The sequence below is a fragment of the Electrona antarctica genome (assembly GCF_951216825.1).
Source record: "Electrona antarctica genome assembly, chromosome: 5".
In the NCBI taxonomy this organism is placed as follows: Eukaryota; Metazoa; Chordata; class Actinopteri; order Myctophiformes; family Myctophidae; genus Electrona; species Electrona antarctica.
The window spans coordinates 7,981,835-8,004,474 of NC_136810.1; the positions used below are offsets into that span (position 1 = coordinate 7,981,835).

At 45.3% G+C, this 22,640-nt stretch overlaps 1 protein-coding gene across 1 annotated transcript in view; it reads left to right on the forward strand.

The window, feature by feature from the left end:
* Window positions 1-1,150: 1,150 nt before the first annotated feature.
* LOC306923282 (A-kinase anchor protein 13-like) overlaps window positions 1,151-22,640 on the forward strand; it is an 88,421-nt gene continuing 66,931 nt past the window's right edge. Inside the window, exons 1-2 of the mRNA XM_079501322.1 lie at window positions 1,151-1,239; window positions 16,170-16,266. Coding sequence (XP_079357448.1) covers window positions 1,165-1,239; window positions 16,170-16,266 — 172 coding nt within the window. The 5' untranslated portion in view covers window positions 1,151-1,164. The remainder of the gene's footprint in view (window positions 1,240-16,169; window positions 16,267-22,640) is intronic.

Sequence of the window (22,640 nt, forward strand, 5' to 3'; positions counted from 1 at the left end):
ACACACACACACACACACACACACACACACACACACACACACACACACACACACACACACACACACACACACACACACACACACACACAGTAGTCTTCCACCCACTGTGCAAACTATTCACTCCTAATCTTTTATCTCCAGTTCCCTCCTTTTATCTCCCATTCTCATTGTGTCTGTTTTCATGTCTGTCTCTCTCTCTCTCTTTCTCTCTCTCTCTGCTCTTCACTTGCATCTCAGAAAAGGAGAAAGACCAACTCTAGCAGTGTGTGTGTGCGTGTGCGTGCGGATGTGTGTGTGAGAGAGAGAGGAGAGGGAAGGCAGGGAATTCTGTTCTGAGAGAAAACTGAATGCAATGGGTGGAGTGTGAGAGAGGAATGGAGGATCAGAAGGAGGGGAGGGGAGGGGAGGGGAGGTCTGGCGTTGGGAACAGATGTGGGCAGCGTGTCTCATTTTCCAACCTAAACTGCAGCAAGAAAGAGAACTGGATTACGCATCGGAATATTGGACTAGGAAACAGTCAACGGCTCTGTCTGCCCGTACCTTCTGAGCTGTAGGATCTCTCACAGGCTCTGTCTGCCTGTACCTTCTGAGCTGTAGGATCTGTCTGCCTGTACCTTCTGAGCTGTAGGATCTTTCACATTTAGCTGAATTCTGGGTTTTTAGAAGTATCGTTTTCTTTTCTGATATTAGCCAAGTTTCTTCTGGACTCTGCTCTTGGACTATCTTTTTTTTGTTCAAGTCTGCATCAGCATTTGAACGGCACATACGACTTGCGTTGGCATTCGTTTGGGTCTCGTTGGGTTCAGTTCAGTTGCGTTGTGTTGTGTTGTCACTCGGGGCACAGGGGAAAAGTAATTGCAGTGCTTTACTGCTTTTTGACACCACCCGTCATTTGGTCCTCTCCAAGGAGAGCCCGGGCCCTCCACCCTCTCCCTCCCTCACTAACGATCCTATTCCAGACAGCAGTGCGGGGACGAGAACCACAGACGAACAGCCATAGTTCTTAGAGAGAGAGAGAATGTTTTTTTTCTGGATTCAGACCCACGGAGGTTCTTCTAGGATGTGTCCATTAGCACGCTGATCCACCGGGGCGGCACCACCACCACCACCACATTGTGGATTATTACTCTTGACTCTTGTGTGACAGTGGGCCGAGCGCTAAGCATGTACGAGAGACACAAGAGAAGGTACACCCTCTGTCCCAAGGGAGAGAGGACTGTAGACGTTGTCTTGATCAAGGTATGTGGCGCGTGCGTGTGTGTGTGTGTGTGTGTGGGGGAGAGTGTGTGCAGACTGCAGACACATTGAGAACCAGTGTGCAAGAGACTGTAGTTTAAATGGGACAGTGAAGTAAAGTTGGTGTAGCCCCTCACACTTGTATTTTGTATATTTGCATGTTGTCTTGCGTTGGGGCTTTTGACCAAAAGCATTGCAGTTCACTGTATTATCTACGAAGATGCTGTTATTGTTCATCGTTTTATGGCAGGAGATTTTATGCGGACTCCTGCCCACCCAAACAACATTTAAGGAGAATATTGTTTTTGTCCAATATAAAAGATTCCACCAAAATATCTGCACCATTTCCATTTATCTAACTCTGATTGGGTGGGCAGCATTTCTAGACCCACCTGAACACATACTGTACCGCAAAAGAAGTGTTCAGACCACAATACAGATGGCATGGATAGATAAAGTCATATGATGATAGCATAGGTTTCTATGCATTTTGTTTTTTTTATTAATTTAATCACTAGATAGAACGTGTCACTCTCCTGGGCCTTCAGGTACATGAACATAAACACATGATGCATACATAGCCTGTGAGCTAAGTTCAGGTGAGGGGTTTATTATACACATGTGCAGCAGTACTATGTGGGCTTATCATCTTATGCACTCTGTACTAGATGTTTCTCTGTGAATGTTGTGTGTCCGCTGCTCCGGCGGCGGTGGCTCAGGGGGTATAGTTTCCGGATGGTAACCGCAAGGTAACCGCAAGGTCGCCAGTTTGAACCCGGGCTCCCCCAGAGTTAGTGTCGAAGTGTCCTTGAGCAAGACACTGAACCCCTAATTGCTCCTGATGTGCTGGTTGGTACCTTGCATGGTTTCCGCCGCCATCAGTGTATGAATGTGTGTGTGAATGGGTGAATGTAATGCACAATCTATGTAAAGCGCCTTGGAAAAAGGCGCTATATAAATGCACCATTTACCATTTACCATTTTCTCCTTGAATGTTGTGTATCCTCTGCTCCGTCACCGCGTTCAATTCAATTCAATTCAATTCAATTTTATTAAAGTGTCAAATCACAACAAGTTGTCTCAAGACACTTTACAACCAACAAAGATCCACCCAGAGCAAGCAATATTACGACAATGGTAACGAAAAACTCCCCTTTAGGAAGAAACGTCAGGCAGAACCCGACTCTAGGGTGGGCGGCCATCTGCCTCGACCGTGTCGGGGGGGGGGGGGGGGGGGGGGGGGGGGGGGTAGAGGGGAATAGGAAGAAAGAATAGAAGAGAGATAGACAGGGTGGGCTCCATGGAGGGGCCTGGTCCACATCTGGTCCAGGTCGTGCACTGTGAGGCCGGGTCCACGGTCACACTTCTGGTGGGCTCCATGAAGTGGCCTGGTCCACGGTCACACTCGGCAGTCAGTTAGGGGTTAATATTAGAGGTCCACGGAACTGCGAAGTGGAGGACAAAAAGAGACTCCGGGGAAGGATTCCCCGGATGTTGGGTTAGTGGCAGGCCTTACTGGAGCCTATACAGTGTATATTACAAGCACTGCTGGGAGACTGCTGGGCTCCGTGAAGTGGCCTGGTCCATGGTCACACTCGGCAGTCAGTTGGGGGTTAATATTAGAGGTCCACGGAACTGCGAAGTGGAGGACAAAAAGAGACTCCGGGGAAGGATTCCCCGGATGTTGGGTTAGTGGCAGGCCTTACTGGAGCCTATACAGTGTATATTACAAGCACTGCTGGGAGACTGCTGGGCTCCGTGAAGTGGCCTGGTCCACGGTCACACTCGGCAGTCAGTTGGGGGTTAAATATTAGAGGTCCACGGAACTGTGAAGTGGAGGACAAAAAGAGACTCCGGGGAAGGAGTTGGATTAGTGGCAGGCCTTACTGGAGCCTATACGGTGTATATTACAAGCACTGCTGGGAGACAAACCCACACAAACAATGTACAATCATGGTATTTAGCAGACACACACAGCACAGGTGCGGGGTTTGGTGGGAGGTTCCCCTTACTCAGTTCTCACCCTTATGACTATCGGGTGAGTGAGTACTGGAGACAAGTCTAGCTATAGGCTTTGTCATAGAGAAAGGTTTTCAACCTAGTCTTGAATGTGCAGAGCGTGTCAGCCCCACGGACCGAAGCCGGGAGAAGGTTCCACAGCTGAGGTGCCTGGGACCTAAACGCCCTGCCTCCTATTGTAACTTTTGATATTTTTGGGACAGTAAGCATATTTGCATACTGTAAACGCACTGTTGTTCTATTTGGTTTGTAGGGATCGATGAGTTCTTTGAGATATTGTGGTGCCTGACCATTGAGAGCTTTGTAGGTGAGGAGAAGAATTTTGAACTCTATTCTGTATTTAACCGGGAGCCAGTGTAGAGAGGCCAGTGAAGGAGTGATATGGTCTCTTCTTCTGGTACCTGTTAGCACACGCGCCGCAGCATTTTGAACTAGCTGTAGGCTTTTCAGAGACTTACTTGGGCAGCCTGACAATAGCGAGTTGCAGTAGTCCAGCCTTGAGGTAACAAATGCGTGGACAAGTTTTTCTGCGTCATTTTTGGACAGGATGTGCCTAACCTTTGCAATATTACGCAGGTGAAAAAAGGCAGTCTTTGAGATTTGTTTGATGTGAGATTTGAAGGACATATCTTGATCAAAGACAACTCCCAGATTCTTTACAGTGGCCTTGGAGGCCAAGGTAATGCCATCTAGGAAAAAGTTCTCGTCGGCTAGTTTGTCTCTTAGGGGCTTAGGGCCAATAATGATAACTTCCGTTTTGTCAGAGTTGAGGAGTAGGTAATTACGGGTCATCCAACTCTTTATGTCTTTAAGACATGCTTGAAGTTTGACTAGTTGGTCCGTTTCGTTCGGTTTCATCGATAGATATAGTTGAGTGTCGTCCGCGTAACAGTGGAAATCTATAGAGTGTTCCCTGATGATGTTACCCAGAGGGAGCATATATAAAGAGAAAAGTATTGGTCCAAGCACAGAGCCTTGTGGAACTCCGTATTTGACCTTTTCACGTGTTGAGGATCCGTCATTGACATTAACAAACTGAAATCGGTCAGACAGATAGGACTCGAACCATTTCAGTGCGACATCCTTGATGCCAACCAGGTGCTCCAGTCTCTGTAGCAGGATGTGGTGGTCAATAGTGTCGAATGCAGCACTAAGGTCCAGTAATACCAGTACAGAGAGGAGGTTATTATCTGCTGCAGTCAGGAGGTCATTTGAAACTCTCAGCAATGCCGTCTCAGTGCTGTGGTTAGCTCTGAAGCCTGACTGAAAGCCTTCGAATATATTGTTGTTATGTAGAAAGTCACATAACTGTTTGGCGACTGCTTTCTCGAGGATTTTGGAGAGAAATGGAAGGTTTGATATGGGTCTATAGTTAGCTAGAATGCCTGAGTCAAGAGTAGGCTTTTTGAGAAGTGGTTTGATTACAGCTACCTTAAAGGATTGTGGCACGTAGCCTGTCACCAGGGACATATTGATCATATTGAGCAGGGATGTACCAACCGGGGGCAGGACCTCTTTGAGTAATCTAGTTGGAACTGGATCCAGGGGACATGTCGTTGATTTTGAGGAGGTTATCATTGAAGTGAACTCAGAGAGCTCGATTGGGGAGAACCTGTCCATATATATATTTGGGTGTGCAGCCATCTCTGGGACCACCATATTTGGGGGCAGTCCAGTGGGGGCTGAGAGTAGTTGTAGATCAATTTGATCTCTGATAGTTCCTATTTTGCCATTGAAGAAACTCATGAAATCGTTACTATTGAGAGTTGTAGGGATACGTGGATCAGTGGAATCATTACTTTTTGTCAGTTTCGCCAGAGTGTCAAAAAGGAACTTAGGGTTACTTTTGTTTTCCTCTATTAGGGATGAATAATAGGTGGCTCTGGCATTGTCGAGGGCCTTTTTGTATATTTTGAGGCTGTTCTGCCAGGCTATACACGATTCTTTCCGTTTGGTTGAGCGCCATATTTTTTCAAGTTTGCGAGACGTTCGCTTGAGATTTCTAGTTTCCGAGTTGTACCATGGGGCTAGCCTTTGTTGCTTTATTACTTTCCTTTTCAGGGGAGCGACAGAGTCAAGTGTCATTTGAAATGAGCTTGTGACACTATCAACAAGGTGATCGATTTGAGAAGGACTATAGGTGTGCGGGTCTTCTATTTTGTTGAAATATACCGAGTTGATGGCTGATGGAATTGTTTCCTTGAACTTATTTACAGCGCTCTCGGATATACTTCTGCCGAGGACATTTTTGTCCAGTGGTGTATAATCCATTAATGTAAAATCGAAAGTTATCAGATAATGGTCAGAGAGGTCACGATTTTGTGGGAAAACTATGAGGTGCTCTATTGTAATACCATAGACCAGAATGAGGTCAAGGGTATGGTTGAGAATGTGGGTAGGTTTATCTACACACTGAGAGAAACCGATTGAGTCAATCAATGAGATGAATGCTCTATTTAGGCTATCAGTTCCTATGTCCGCGTGAATATTTAGATCACCGATTACGATGATTTTATTAGACTCAAGGACTAGACTTGATAAAAGTTCAGAGAACTCAGATAGAAATAGTGTGTAAGCGCCGGGAGGGCGGTACACTGTAATGACTATTAGGGGCTGTATTGATTTCCAGCTTGGGTGTGAAAGGTTGAGAGTCAAGCTTTCAAATGATTTGTAGGTGGCTTTGGCTCTAGGACTAATTGTTAGGCTTGAATTGAAGATGGCAGCAACTCCACCTCCAATTTTACCATTGTCTCTGGGGATATGGGCATTGGTGTGACTTGGTGGGGTGGCTGTATTTAAACTGACATATTCTTGCTCACCCAGCCACGTTTCAGTCAGACAAAATAAGTCAAGACTATTGTCTGATATGATTTCATTTACCAGTGTTCCTTTTTTGCGTAGAGATCTAATATTTAGAAATCCACATTTGATATTTGTATTTTGTGGTACTACTGTATTGGTCTTGATTTGTATCAAGTTTGTGTGTACAGCTCCTATTTCCTTTGGTTTGTTCAGCCTATATGGTTTGTTCAGCCTGTACAGAGACTGTATAGTTTGTATAGACTGTATAGTTTGTATAGTTCTATTTTGTATAGTTTGAATAGTTCTATTTTGTAGGATAGGTGGGGTAGGTGGCTGCACTGGAGGAAGCACAGAGAGCTGTGTAGGACTGCAACTCTGCTTCCTGGTCCCAACTCTGGGTGGCGTTGTTGTTGTTGTTGTTGTTTCTCTGTGTCAGGCTGTCCGTGTGTATATTCTCGGGCCATCGCATCACAGAAAGGGAATCCACAGAGCTGGGTTGAAAATGCAGGGGTATGGTCGGTGACGTATCGCGGCCACGGAGCACGGGCGTAGGCGGCGCTACTATCTATGGCTTTCCCAACTGAACTGTGCACGAAGTGTGTGCTCACGTGTTACCGTCTCAAATGTAATAATAATAGATGTGACGTGTCAAGCGGCTGACTACATTGACGTCTACTTAGGCTCACCTGATTCATTGCATTTCCTCTGGCTGTCGATGTGTTAACACTGATGTTGTAGCCAGGTGCTTTGTTTGCTCACAGCACTACCACTAGGCTCTGCTGTCTTGAAGGGTTCTGTTTTTCCCCTGGGGAGATTGATATTATAACTCCCTGCTCTTGAATGGTTGTCTGCTAATGTGCTGAGCAGGGAGTGATGTACTGTAGCCTATAGCAGAGCCTGATAAATACGCCAAGATCAATTACTATTATTCACACTTGCATTTACGTTTTATAAATACAATGTGCTCAAGCTATTACTGGTCTCAATCTGTTTGTGACTCATCTGACTTATGGCCACGCTACACCAGGCTTTTCTCGCATTTACCCTAAACGCGTGGCCTGCGCGTGCGTTTTTTAAAATAGGACTGGACCTAAATTCCCTGCACGCGTTTAGGGTAAACGCGTGCGTTTTGTGCGCGAAAAGCCTGGTGTAGCATGGCCGTCAGGCGTTGACACTAAGGGTTTCCCTGCACCTGCCCCTGGCAGGTAAATATAACTTCCGTGCAGGTGGAGTTTGCTTTCAGGTTGCCCGACCGGGCAAGTGCTCGTTTGAGAGGGGGCGTAACCTTCTATAAACGCAACACGAGATATCTGTCTAAACACCTGAACGTGGACAGAGCCCTTTGTCTTCTGGTCTGTAGAATGTAAAATTAGAGCACTGTTTAGTGTTTACATATATTGTGTGGTTTTTACTGTTACTTAAAAATATAAAATAACAAGTGTGAACCCATAGTAATATTCATAGATATGTAGATATTTGGCATAACATTGAGGTATGACTTTTATTTATTTTTTATCGCTCAGCCCCAGAAAGTAAAAAATGACCTGTAGGCTAATTACCCGACGGGCAATGTACACAAAAATCCAATGCAAAGTAATTACCTATTCATTTTTTGTCAATTAATTTAAACTTGTGGAAAAATGATTACTCATCTTTTGATATTCATGGCAAACCCGAGCTGGCCTACAATATAGACTAGAGCGTCGCAGTCCCGCCCCCTTTCATGACGACGCCAGGCCCAGGAAATGAATCCCAATGCATTTTTCCCATAGACATTTCAAAAAGTATTTATTTAAGACCTTTTAAGCGTCGTACGAAGCCAACTCGAGTCGTGACAAATCATGACAACAAACACAATATTTTGGACCAAACAAATAATTACAAAGAAGAAAAACAACAAAAAAAAGTGTTGTAACCTGCAGTTTTTTTCTACTTTCTAATTCTTTGTTTGGCCCGAAACATTGTGTTGTCACGACAAGAGTTGGCTTTGTCCGCGGCGTAAACGTCTTTAAATAAATACTTTCTGAAAAGTCTGTGAGGAAAATGAACGGGGATTTCTTTTCCGGGTCTCTCGAGGGGGCGGGACTGCGACGCTCTACAGTCAATGTGACTAATTGATGTTGGAACTTGAATCCTATCACTCCTGTATTTCCTCCTTCTGCTTCCCCCACAACCTCAACATACACAATGGAAACGTTTTGATCTACATTATCCCACGGCCAATACAATATACTGATCTGCAATGATGTTGCGATGCGTCACGTTGTGAGCTTGTAGATCAGCTATTTTCAATATATATATATTTTTTTTTTGTGGAATTTGAAATTGTAATCCTTTGAAAGACAAATGGGTCCCGGCCCAGTGTTTGGAAACGCTGATCTCTTGAGTGTGAGATCTAGCCGGGTGGAGTATGTTCCACAGCTGAGTTCTGGACCCACGCCCACATCCCACTTGTCTTCTGAGTGCGAGTCAGTGAGGGAATACAATGAGGTTGATTCTGCTATGGGTGTGTTAAGTGTCTGTGTGCATGCATACTGTATGTGCGTGCATGTGCACGTGTGGCTGCTAGATTTAAAGCCCCCATGCCTAAGTAGCTCGTTGTACCATGTCCAGACCTGCCTGCTTCAGAACTCCATGTTGCTTCTATCTAAAGACTCAGTTATACTTACGTTTTTTTTCCTGTATTGTGCTGCAGTAAATGGCAGATCTACAAGCTCACAACGAGTCACGGATGTGGCGCGTTGCAAGCTTGTAGATCTGCTATTTACGGCATGCAACACCGGCGTACAACTAAGTAAAACATCAGACTTAAGCTGATACAGCTAATCATTTCAGATCGTTTCTTAATTATTTCTATGACAACTAAGAGAATTCTCGTACTTTCCCTCTACACCAGTTGTATGCCAACTATGAAAATTCCCGTAGATAAAGCTTTATATCAAATATGAAACGGTTTCGCTGGAAATCAACTTTTAACACTGGCCCGGTTGCTAGGCAATGCCTTGCATACCCCCCAGCACCAGGAAACTTGCACGCGTATCCCATAGAGTCCCATTAACACTGGCCCGGTTGCTAGGCAATGCCTTGCATACCCCCCAGCACCAGGAAACGTGCGCGCGTATCCCATTAACACTGGCCCGGTTGCTAGGCAATGCCTTGCATACCCCCCAGCACCAGGAAACGTGCGCGCGTATCCCATAGAGTCCCATTAACACTGGCCCGGTTGCTAGGCAATGCCTTGCATACCCCCCAGCACCAGGAAACGTGCGCGCGTATCCCATAGAGTCCCATTAAACGTACAATTTTCTTTGGTTCTTTTCTCTGAAAAATCACACCCGTGTAAAGTGAGTGGTGCAGCTCCGTGTGGGGGTTCCCAGGGGGGGGGGGGGAGTTCCAGACCCACAGTACTGTACTGTACTGTCACTGTACTGTACTGGCACACCCGAAATCATATACAGTTAATATGTGCGTGTGTGTTTGTGTGTGTGTTAGGTTGCGAAAAACAACCATGCTGTTTTCATGCTCATACCCACCCAGCCAGCCAGGCAGGCAGCCAGCCACCCACACACATAAGTCCGTAAGGGAGTGGTTGCACCACTCAAAAATACGGCGCTGTCAGTGGTGATGACCATCCATCCGAGGTTCGGATCTGATTTGTGATTTTTCATCGCATCACGCACGACATATTAACGTTTCTGGCGAAAGATGGACAGCGTGAGCTAATGCTAACATAAGCTGTTTCTTACAATGGCGCTCTGCAAGCCGGAGAATAGGAAGTGAAAGTGACCTGGATGCCCTTGTTGCCCACTATGCCTGGTTGGTGTTACGGCCACGTATGTAACATTCAACATGCATGACAGCATAAGCTGCTCCCATTGCTGTTTATATATTTAGAAAATATAAAGCCATGGTTTCTTGGGAGTCACTGATTAGTGCTAAGTGTTTACGTAAAGGGGCGCTGGTAGCTGACCAGAAACCCGGTAGTTGACCACAAAATGTCCCTGGTTAGATACCATCATACCGACTGGAGACGTAGCGCTGCATGTCCTCTTCTTTGGACATCTCTGTACTGTTACGACCAAGTCAAGAAAAAAGAAAAGAAAACAAGCTAAAAAATTATATTATCCAAGAAAGTGTGTATTGATTGATTGATTGATTGAAATATGTATTAACAGCTTGACGACCCAATTAAGCATTACACTTGTTTACAAGAGGGTCCACCTTGTTCAATTCATCAAAAACATTTAGAGACGTACAAATAGATACTTCTATATAGACAAAGGACAGAACAGGAATTCATCATAATGGAGGTAAAAAGGGAAAATAAATATATACAGTGAGGGAAAAAGGGGGGGGGGGGGGGGGGATTCGCATGTCTTAATGACTGTTGGTAGGGCGTTCCACATTTTGGTGGCATAGGAGCGAAAATAATTTAGTCCCTTCCCTTGTTTGTGCCGAATCTGGGTTGTACATGGTTCGTTGCACTTCCTCTGGTGTTGTGGGTGTGGACTTCGTTAACATTAAGGAAGTATCTAGACAGGTACATGGGTATCCTGCTGATCTGCTATAAATGACATGACACCAGGCATAATGATATGAACATATCCTTATCACACACAGAGCAACTCATTGGACCTGGTAGTGGGTAGCAGAGCTAGTAGAGTCTTTGGACCCTAACAGGTTAGCTTGCAGATCTGCTATTTCCACCCCAGAAAAAAGGAATGTTGGGGCTCATGTGGTGAAGGCTGGGCATAATGTTTGTTGGACTAGTCCTTATACCCGTTCTAATATGAACACTGTACAGTGTGGGTAATGCGATGTAATACAGTTAGCAGATTACATTATTGATTGAGAGGGAATTGTTAACGGATGATCTTGGGAAGTTGGGTTGGGCACAAAATTAAATTAATATTATTATTAGACAAGTGGTCTGCGAGGCATTCCCTGGGGGGGCGGGGTCTGTGTATCGCTGGGACTCACATAAATACGTGTGTCTGACACACACACACACACACACACACTCACTCACTCACTCACTCACTCACTCACTCACTCACTCACTCACTCACTCACACACTCACACAGTTGGTTTTGACACGGCAGCAGCGCCCTGGACAGCGTGTGCAGTGCACAGTACAGACAACCCTGACAGGCTCCCCCGCCTTTACGCAACCCTGTCGGGATATAATTGATCAGATTTTACCCTGATGTTCATGTTATCACATTTTGTGCAGTAGCCTCTGTAACAGTAACATTGTCTTTGACTACTTAGAGTCAGACAGGAGATCTGTAACAGCGTCATGTGACCAGGCTTTCAGCTGCCTGACTGCCACGCACCCCCCACCACCATGCCTGTCTGCCACGCACCCCCCACCACCATGCCTGTCTGCCACGCACCCCCCACCACCATGCCTGTCTGCCACGCACCCCCCACCACCATGCCTGTCTGCCACGCACCCCCCACCACCATGCCTGTCTGCCACGCACCCCCCACCACCACCATGCCTGCAACGTTTCACCCCCCACCACCATGCCTGTCTGCCACGCACCCCCCACCACCATGCCTGTCTGCCACGCACCCCCCACCACCATGCCTGTCTGCCACGCACCCCCCACCACCACCATGCCTGCAACGTTTCACCCCCCACCACCATGCCTGTCTGCCACGCACCCCCCACCACCATGCCACGCACCCCCCACCACCATGCCACGCACCCCCCAACACCATGCCTGCAATGTTTCACCCTCGTTTGGTTTGACGTTATATCGAGTGACGTTCGAGCATTGCAAACGTGTCAAATGACTTTACAAATGACATGTCGGAGTGAACTCTTCCCCGTGAGTTTTCTGTTGCCTCAGTGAGTGAGTGCACGCATTGCACTGGGTGACTGGCGTGTCACGCCACGTGATTTAAAATGGAGGTATACGGAAGGGACTAAATATTAGATATAGAGGGTATGCGCGTGACATCATCATCATACCAGGAAGTTAAACGGGAAAGCCTACTGAGTGGCAAAAAACTACTTTCTGGCCTTGACAGCCCATACATCCACACAGAAAAGTCCTATTTGATTGCATGAAATTACTTTAAACAACATTAAATTCAGTTTGTCACTCACTTTTGCCACTCGATCTGCCATTCACTTTATGCATGCACATACCCTCTATTATAGTTAATAAACAGCGTTGAAGTGGTACAATTGAAAAAAGGGCTTCGAGAGTCTGTGCATAATGGAATGGTCTGTGTGCAAAATGCAGATCAACTGGGCAAGGCAGTGAGAAGCAGTGGGCTATAGGACAGACAGACCTGCCAGTGAGAAGCAGTGGGCTATAGGACAGACAGACCTGCCAGTGAGAAGCAGTGGGCTATACTAGGACAGACAGACCTTTGCTTAGTTATAATAGGATGACTGTATCGCCACATTGTCACTGAGACACACAGACAACTCGTATATTCACATCAAATTCTAACTGTGCAGTACACTGTGCTGCATTTGAATACACTGTTCCCAAATAAACAAATACATTAAAAGGAAAAGGTCTGGTCTAAACCAGTTCTGCCTGTCTACAAACATTCTGGCACAAAGCATACAAGCAGGGCATTGGTTAGTCAAAGTCAAAGTCGTACGATTAGTCACAGACGTTACCGCAGTGAAATTTGTTCTCCGCATTTGACCCATCTCTTGGAACGGTGAGCCGCAGCGTGCGCCGCGCTCGGGAATCATTAGTTGATTTGACCCCCAATCCAACCCATTGATGCTGAGTGCCAAGCAGGGAGGCATTGGGTCCCATTTTTACAGTCTTTGGTGTGACCCGGCCGGGGATCGAACCCCCAACCTCCCAGTTTCAGGGCGGACACTCTAACCACAAGGCCACTGTCTGGTTGTTGTTACTATCAGCTATAAGTATACAGTATTCACTGAAACATTACCAATGTCTCTGAGAATGTTGAAATCTGGTATAACCTTTGTAAAAAATTTAAATAAAAGAAGCTGTCAAAGGCTGTGCATAAGGACTGCAGGTCACCTGTGTGATCCGTCTTTTTTATTTTAACTGTAAAACTGTAAAAAGGTAAATGTGCACGCTTGGCTGATAACTATCCAGTGCAGTGTCTTCTCTGATAGATATACAAGAACATCTGCTTATAATAAGCGGACATGGCAACAACGACAGCTGTCACCATGAGTCTCCATGGATGCCGGGTGTGTCAGCGATACTCTGCTGTCACAGTCTGCAAGTTGGATTAATGCATTAGCAGCCATGACAGCCATCTAAACACACACAATTATTACATCCCCATTTCCCTGCTTTAATACTAGAACCATGTTGTAAACTGGGATTAGATCCACAGACCAAGAGCCTGCATGGCATTCTTCTTCAATGGGTTAAGTATGAGTGGGTCTATGCAGTGCAATAATAGCCCATAGGGATCTTTTTCATTAGGTTGGCCCACACACACCGCAGCTGCACCCATTCCTATTCCTACACTGCTTTGTGTTGTCAGACTGGCAAACCCATCAATTGTGCTGCTGCTGATGAGCATGACCCTTTACTGCTCTCTCACCCACCGACCAACGAGGCCTCTCTGTGTACTTCCTTCCTCTGATTGTGCCCGATATACTTCTATAGTGCATCCATATTATGGATGCTTTGCTTACAGTAGGTTAACCACTTGAACCCCAGCATCCCTATTCTGCGGGGGAACATTGGCTAAAAATAGCTGATCTACACGGCAAAGACATTTTGGTGTGTAGACATTTAGACAACGGTATACCCAAGTACAGTTGCAACGTGGGTCCGTTTTTCTAAGAATAGAGGTTTTAAAAAAGTATCCAGGTTACAGTTCAAGGTTCAAGGTCTTTATTAGTGTCCCAGAAGGGCAATTAGGTTTACAGCAAGAGTAGTGGTTTAAAACATACAAACAATACAAACAATACAGGGCAACTACAGACATGAGACACCATTAGCATAAACAGAGGTCTGGGCGCATCTAGTGCAGGTATAGAATCAAAGATAGAAAAAATAAAACAGGCTACATTCAGAAAAAGTGCTAGGATATAAAGTGCTTGTTTCAACGTCGTCATCATCAGCAACATATCAACATCAACAACAGTTAAACGTTATCCACATTGGCCCTGCACTTTTATTTTCAACATATTAATTGACATTGCTTTTTCATTTTCAAAAGGATCAAAAAAACGATGAATCTGCTGTTTTCGCTTTTTGTTGTTTCACAAAATTCAGCCGCTTTAAGTGTATTCTTAACCGAATCTGTGCCAGAATGAGATAATCTTGTGAATAGCTACTGTACCCCACTGTGCCATCCACAAGATTACGAGATTTGTTGAATAAGCATTAATCCAGCATTAAATATAACTAGCCCTTACCCGATATTGAGATATATATTCAGACTGCAGTGGTCTAACATACGGTTGAGCGGAGTCCCTCAGGGCTCTATACTAGTGTCTCCTCTGTTTTCCATTAAAGCTTTGGCTGAAAAATAGCCGGTTCGACCAGCTCGGCGAAGGTTATAGTGAGCTCTGAAGGCCTATTCATACCCCAGATAAGGTGACCACCGAAAACGACTCACTGCTCACCCAAACACATCTCTCTGTTTTTACATAACGACTGTTTCGGTGGTCACCTTATCACTAGCCTCGGAAACCCAGACGTTGTATTTCCCTTATCACCTAAAACTGGAAAATGAATAGGCCGTAACAGGCAGGCAGGCTGCAGGCACCCATCTATAGTGCCCATCAGGCAGGCAGGCACCCACTAGTATCTATAGTGCCCATCAAAGAAAACAGCAACACTTTAGTCTTTGTCTGCACAGACTGCACTCTGCATGCATGCTTTACACACATTAATGAGCCTGACCAGGAACAGATTGATAAATGAGGCCCATTGACTCTGCGTGGACGGCTGAGAGCAGGATGCTGCCGATAGACAGAGCATAGAGAGACCCACAACAATAGGCGTATTGAGACGAGTGGACAATGGAGTCATTGGCTAGCGTGGACGATCAGACAACTCAAAGATGACCTCATTCGCCTGGTTTCTGCCCACAGTGTGTGTGTGTGTGTGTGTGTGTGTGTGTGTGTGTGTGTGTGTGTGTGTGTGTGTGTGTGTGTGTGTATGTGTATGTGTGCGTGCGTGCGCGCGCGCGCACACTCGTGTGCTGCTACACCACCCTAAGTTGCACCCAGTGCACCACACCAAAGAACTCCAGGGTTTTCTCAAAGGGCAGCGACAGGAATGTTCACGATCAAAATGATGGAAATCTGGTGTCCACCGCGTCTCTCTCGGTCTCTTTCCCATGTACGTGTGACATGGGCTTGAAACAAGCTTCTTGCTTGATAGCATTCCTCATTAAAAGAGTAGCCAGAAGCTATACTGCACCACACTGCTTGCTATCACATTCAGAGATGTACTGTTTTAACCCATTTTGACCTGACGTCGAATAAAATCAAATAAAAGGTCTTCTGAAAGAATATATATTCAAAGATTTGTGCCACATTTTTACGATTTAAAAAAAATAGCAGACCTACAAGTTCATAGAACTATGAACTTGAGTAGCTAAAGTATAACAGAATGCTTGAAACACCAAAAGGGGTTCCCGCCCAAAATGGGTTAAAGATGAACATCCCCCCCCCCTCCCCGTTGGACAGAAATAAACGATATTCAATTTGAAGATAAAGTTTTGTAATATACTGTATAATTTATGTAAACTGTGAGTGTGCGTGCGCGTACGTGTGTACGTGCATGTACACATGTGTGATACCGAAGTCCCCCTCCTGAGCCTAGACTCCTATATGTCTGTGACACTGCACCCCTGTCTCTTACCGAGGGGGTGGAACAATGACTTACTTGTGACCTTGGTGTGCGTGGCTATGTGCGTACATGTGTGTGTGTGTGTGTGTCTGTGTGTGTGTAAGATAACTTGTTGGTGGAATCCAACAGCCACATGTTAACCGTGAACAATGTGTGTGCGTATGCGTGACAGAGTGACAGTGACGAACGCTTCCACACAAACAACCGTGTTATCACTTCACACACATGAATAATAACAATGTTATCTTCTTCTTCTTCATGTCCTATAATCTCCTCATCAGATCCAGAGAGAAAGGGAGTCTTTCTACCAGCCGAGGTCTTGCCCTGCTGAGACCCCCTGCACCCCGACACTGACCGGTACATCGCTGCCATGCACAGGTAGGCTTTTTTACACTAGTTTGGGTCCCGAGCAAACGTCTAATTTCTCATTTGCGTTCTTGAGCTAAAAACCTTGGGAACCACTTCTCAATGCTGCTACATTTGCACGCACGTCAATACTGGAATGATCGTTATAATGTGATTGAGGCATTGACATTTGTAGCATTAGAGCTATGCATTGTGCATCCAGCCTCAGAGCAAATATGTGGACCCACCACCACCACCACCCACCATAGCCATAAACTTAACATGCAACTAACAAGAACAGGCTGTTACCAGAACTCCCACCACCGTCAGTCTCCCCAGACTCAATGAACACACCCCGTCCCACAGCTTCGCTGCACACTCCTTTCCCCTCCTTTTCTGCACTGCGTTTTTGAGTATCACACTTTTCTTGATACATTCTGTTGAGTTTATGTATTTGATTTGCATACTTTGTGTGAATATTATGATCTGGGAGATTGTTTCTCTGCATCATGAATTGGTGAGAATTATTATAGTGATTACAGTGTGCAGCATTACTGTGAAGCACTACCCATACTACTATAAATATAAATACTTTCTATAATACTTTCTGAAGTTGCTATTTCTTTTGGGAAAATAGACAGGAGCACATTAACCCATTTTGGGGCGGGAACCCCTTTTGGTGTTAGCATTATGTTATGCTTTAGCTATTGAAAAATAGCAGACCTACAAGCTCATGAGCTTGTAGGTCTGCTATTTTTCTGACATAGAAACATAGCTTTTTCAGAAAACTGTCAGGATGTAGAAGACATTTTTAGAATCTGATCTCAGGTCAGAATGGGTTAAGAAACCCAGAAGGAATCCCACAAATTGTTTAATTTTTTTTGTTGAAAAACAGAATAAAACAAAACAATCTTATTCAGGTTTCCATTACCCCGAGTTGGATTAAACCCCGATTCTGGAAACTAAGATCAAGTAAGATCAATCAAATCAGTAGGTATTGACCCTGACCACAGTTTTGACCACCTAAAATGACATGCCAAATATAGGGTGAATGCCAGGCCATGAAAAAGTGGTAAATTCCAGGTTGATTTGCATATATGCAGAGAAGCAATGCACTGTAGTTGAACCCTCTGTTCTGTGATGGGATTTAAAATACTTTTCTCACCAGTGACATAATACTGGGGTTGATTGGTTTGATAAGAAGCTTCTTATCACGCTGAAGGAAGTCTTTTGAGCCACTGACAGAGTAGTAGTAGTAGTCTTTGTAGTTTGACAGTTCTGTCACATCATGGCATCTGGTTCCTTCCTGGTAGCGGCTGAAACAGAAGCAGGTGAAACGTCTCGGAGACAAAACCTGCGTCATCCTACTACTAGTGAAACCATCATGACGCTTCAGATTAGATTGATTAGATTCAGCTGCTGATCTGTCTGCATTATGTCCTGAGTCATATTGTGAACACACACTTCCTTTTGATGTGTGTGTGCGTGTGCGTGCGTGCGTGCGTGTGCGCTGTGTGCGCACACGTGCACATTTATGGTTGCACATTTTAGTTCTGTGTGTTCCCAGAAACTAACAACATTACAGTCAGACCTCATAAGGCGAAGGCCTGTCTCTCGGTAGAATTACATTAACTACAGTACATTACTTGGAATGAACCCATTTTGGGCGGGAACCCCTTTTGGTGTTAGCATTATGTTATGCTTTAGCTATTGAAAAATAGCAGATCTACAAGCTCGTAGCGCGCCACCGAGTGGCGCGCTACGAGCTTGTAGGGCTGCTATTTTTGAAAAATCGAAGAACGACTGACATAGAAACATAGCTTTTTCAGAAAACTGTCAGGATATAGAAGACATTTTTAGAATCTGATCTCAGGTCAAAATGGGTTAACAGGAAAAGGAGAAGGGAGCATCTGGGGTTTGATTCCACCTCCATGGTGCCTCCGGCCTGGCCAGGGCGGTACTATTTTTTTGCGCGCGCGAGTGGGAAGTCAGGTGGGGAGGACGGTCTCCCAGAAGCACCGGTCTACACCCTCCCTAGACCAACAGTGGCAGTGGTCATGGACTACCGTATATGCATGCAGGAATTGGCTACAACTAAATTAGGGAGAGAAAAAAAGTAAAGCATGAACGGAACATGACATGACGCATACAGAAGACATACGCTCACCCATGTGAAAAATTATAGTGATGATGAAATTTAATTTCCCTGTGATTAATAATGTTTGACTTAATCAATTCAGACCAGACATTGTCTCTCACAGCCCTGCCAGACATTCATTCAACCTTTATTTAAATTCTCGGAGAGACCATTGAGGGAACCCCTCATTTACAATGATGCCGAGATTACATACAAATAAACAGTAATACAACAACAATATTAGTTACAACAAACCGTTAATACAATTATATATTCAGCAATCAGTTAAAACGACAACATACAGGTGATGGACGGTTATTGAGTAAATTCCTAAAATGACCAATTGATGCCAGGGTATTAAGTTTAAGTTCTTGTTGCAAGAGATTCCAAGAATCAGGAGCACCGATGCTGAAAGCAGCCTTTCCAAGTTCAGAGTTGGCAAAAGGGACCAGAAGGCCTAGCCAATCACTGGAGCGAGTTACAATGCGACTAGGTTTCTGATGTAACATGGATGAAATATATGACGGTAATTTCCCGACCAGGGCTTTATATATGAAGAGGTGCCAGTGACATTGATTCTCTTCTCTCAAACGGCCGTGACTGTGAGCGTTTCTGCACGTAGTGATATCCTGAATCTTTACTGTTAACCTAGCTCTGAGAGTGTCAACATGAACTCTTAACCGCATGAACCCTATCATACCCTATTCTAGGTATGCCATTTGGTGAAAAAGGGCAAACATTTGGCGAAAATAGCAGCTCAACACGTTTTGTGAGCTTGGCTATATTCCACAGAGTAATTGTAGAGGGGGGAAATATGTGACTAAAATTGACTGAGGGACTGCCATTGGATTTTTTAGAATTTTCGTCATATGAAAGCAGGGAATCATAGCTTCAAATTGACATATTGGTTGTTCAGTTTGGCCCACTAGTTTTGGAGATATGGCTTATAGAGGAATGTCTTGCAGAAAACAGTGAGTTGAGAAAACAGGCTTGAAAGGTTCACTTTTGTGGTCTCTAACATTACACCTAGCTACAAGTTTTTCTCCTCTGGTGAAAAGCTGGAATTTGCGTGATGGCAGGCTCTCAGTCAAATCTGGTCACATATATACATACACGTATGCATTGTATATTAGTTATTTCCTAGGAATGATGACAGGTAGTTGTTGTGGAGGGTTTACCTTACAGTATGTTATAGGGTTTAAGTTGTTAACGGGTTGAGGATTTTACTGTTAATGTGATGTTTTTATGCACTGTGCTCCTATAAGAGAGGACAGTTACACTATTATTAGTTATGGCATAAGTGAGGAAATAACACACAGCAGAAACCAGCGAGGACTCCACTGATCATATGATGAATGGATTCTGATGCCAATTCTTTCGTACTTTTAGTCGAGTCAATTTTGAATACTGGACTTATACTTGCAACAAGTAGTATAGTATACATTGTAGTATTGCTACTTTTACTAAAGTAAAACATGTGAGTACTTCTTCCACCCCTGCATGCACACAGCAGAAACCAGTATGTCATACTGAGTATGAGATCTAGATCCCCCTCCCCACCACCACCACCACCTCCTCCTCCGGGCTGGTTCATGTTGTCGTTGTGTGGTGTGGGTGATATGAGGTCAGTTTCCTGTCTGAGGGATTGCATCCAGCAGTGCAACACTCTCAGTCTGTAGAGCAGCAGCATGGATGGTCCTGTAGAATGATAGCTCAGTCTGTACAACAGCATGGATGGTCCTGTAGAATGATAGCTCAGTCTGTAGTACAACAGCATGGATGGTCCTGTAGAATGATAGCTCAGTCTGTAGTACAACAGCATGGATGGTCCTGTAGAATGATAGCTCAGTCTGTAGTACAACAGCATGGATGGTCCTGTAGAATGATAGCTCAGTCTGTAGAGCAGCAGCAGCATGGATGGTCCTGTAGAATGATAGCTCAGTCTGTAGTACAACAGCATGGATGGTCCTGTAGAATGATAGCTCAGTCTGTAGAGCAGCAGCAGCATGGATGGTCCTGTAGAATGATAGCTCAGTCTGTAGTACAACAGCATGGATGGTCCTGTAGAATGATAGATCAGTCTGTAGAGCAGCAGCATGGATGGTCCTGTAGAATGGTAGCTCAGTCTGTAGAGCAGCAGCATGGATGGTCCTGTAGAATGATAGCTCAGTCTGTAGAGCAGCAGCATGGATGGTCCTGTAGAATGATAGCTCAGTCTGTATAACAGCAGCATGGAGGGTCCTGTAGAATGATAGCTCAGTCTGTATAACAGCAGCATGGATGGTCCTGTAGAATGATAGATCAGTCTGTATAACAGCAGCATGGATGGTCCTGTAGAATGATAGCTCAGTCTGTAGAGCAGCATGGATGGATGGTCCTGTAGAATGATAGCTCAGTCTGTAGAGCAGCAGCAGCATGGATGGTCCTGTAGAATGATAGCTCAGTCTGTAGAGCAGCAGCATGGATGGTCCTGTAGAATGATAGCTCAGTCTGTAGAGCAGCAGCATGGATGGTCCAGTAGAATGATAGCTCAGTCTGTAGAGCAGCAGCATGGATGGTCCTGTAGAATGATAGCTCAGATCTGTAGAGCAGCAGCATGGATGGTCCTGTAGAATGATAGATCAGTCTGTAGAGCAGCAGCAGCATGGATGGTCCTGTAGAATGATAGCTCAGTCTGTAGAGCAGCAGCATGGATGGTCCTGTAGAATGATAGCTCAGTCTGTAGAGCAGCAGCATGGATGGTCCAGTAGAATGATAGCTCAGTCTGTAGAGCAGCAGCATGGATGGTCCTGTAGAATGATAGCTCAGATCTGTAGAGCAGCAGCATGGATGGTCCTGTAGAATGATAGATCAGTCTGTAGAGCAGCAGCAGCATGGATGGTCCTGTAGAATGATAGCTCAGTCTGTAGAGCAGCAGCATGGATGGTCCTGTAGAATGATAGCTCAGATCTGTAGAGCAGCAGCATGGATGGTCCTGTAGAATGATAGCTCAGTCTGTAGAGCAGCAGCATGGATGGTCCTGTAGAATGATAGCTCAGTCTGTAGAGCAGCAGCATGGATGGTCCTGTAGAATGATAGCTCAGTCTGTAGAGCAGCAGCATGGATGGTCCTGTAGAATGATAGCTCAGTCTGTAGAGCAGCAGCATGGATGGTCCTGTAGAATGATAGCTCAGTCTGTAGAGCAGCAGCATGGATGGTCCTGTAGAATGATAGCTCAGTCTGTAGAGCAGCAGCATGGATGGTCCTGTAGAATGATAGCTCAGTCTGTAGAGCAGCAGCATGGATGGTCCTGTAGAATGATAGCTCAGTCTGTAGAGCAGCAGCATGGATGGTCCTGTAGAATGATAGCTCAGTCTGTAGAGCAGCAGCATGGATGGTCCTGTAGAATGATAGCTCAGTCTGTAGAGCAGCAGCATGGATGGTCCTGTAGAATGATAGCTCAGTCTGTAGAGCAGCAGCATGGATGGTCCTGTAGAATGATAGCTCAGTCTGTAGAGCAGCAGCATGGATGGTCCTGTAGAATGATAGCTCAGTCTGTAGAGCAGCAGCATGGATGGTCCTGTAGAATGATAGCTCAGTCTGTAGAGCAGAAGCATGGATGGTCCTGTAGAATGATAGCTCAGTCTGTAGAGCAGAAGCATGGATGGTCCTGTAGAATGATAGCTCAGTCTGTAGAGCAGCAGCATGGATGGTCCTGTAGAATGATAGCTCAGTCTGTAGAGCAGCAGCATGGATGGTCCTGTAGAATGATAGCTCAGTCTGTAGAGCAGCAGCATGGATGGTCCTGTTCTGATAGCTCAGATCAGTGCTTCTCACACTGTTTCATGACAAGGACACCCATAACTCTGAGAGGGCACAAATGGAACCAAAATGTTTCCATCTGTGCACTCTGTATACAGTATAAGCCAGGGTCCAATTGGAACACCCCCCAAGGACCCCTGAGGGTGAGAACCGCTGGCTTAGGTTGGTTGACTAAGTTCTGCTGAGAACAGGATGCTGCACAATGTATACACAACATATCCAGCATGCACTCTGCATTCAGGGTCTGGTCATTAACTCCTTGGTAGCCATGCCCGAGATCCCCAGATTAATTTAATAATGCATTATTATCGCCTGGGCCGTGGCTCAGCGGTCCAGGCACCTTGGCTGGTAATCCAGTCTGGCAGTGTGCTGCGGGTTCGACTCCCGATCCCGACGGCCTTTACTGCATGTCTTCCCCCCCATCTCTCTCCCCATTTCCTGTCAGCCTACTGTCTGTCCCTCCATAAAA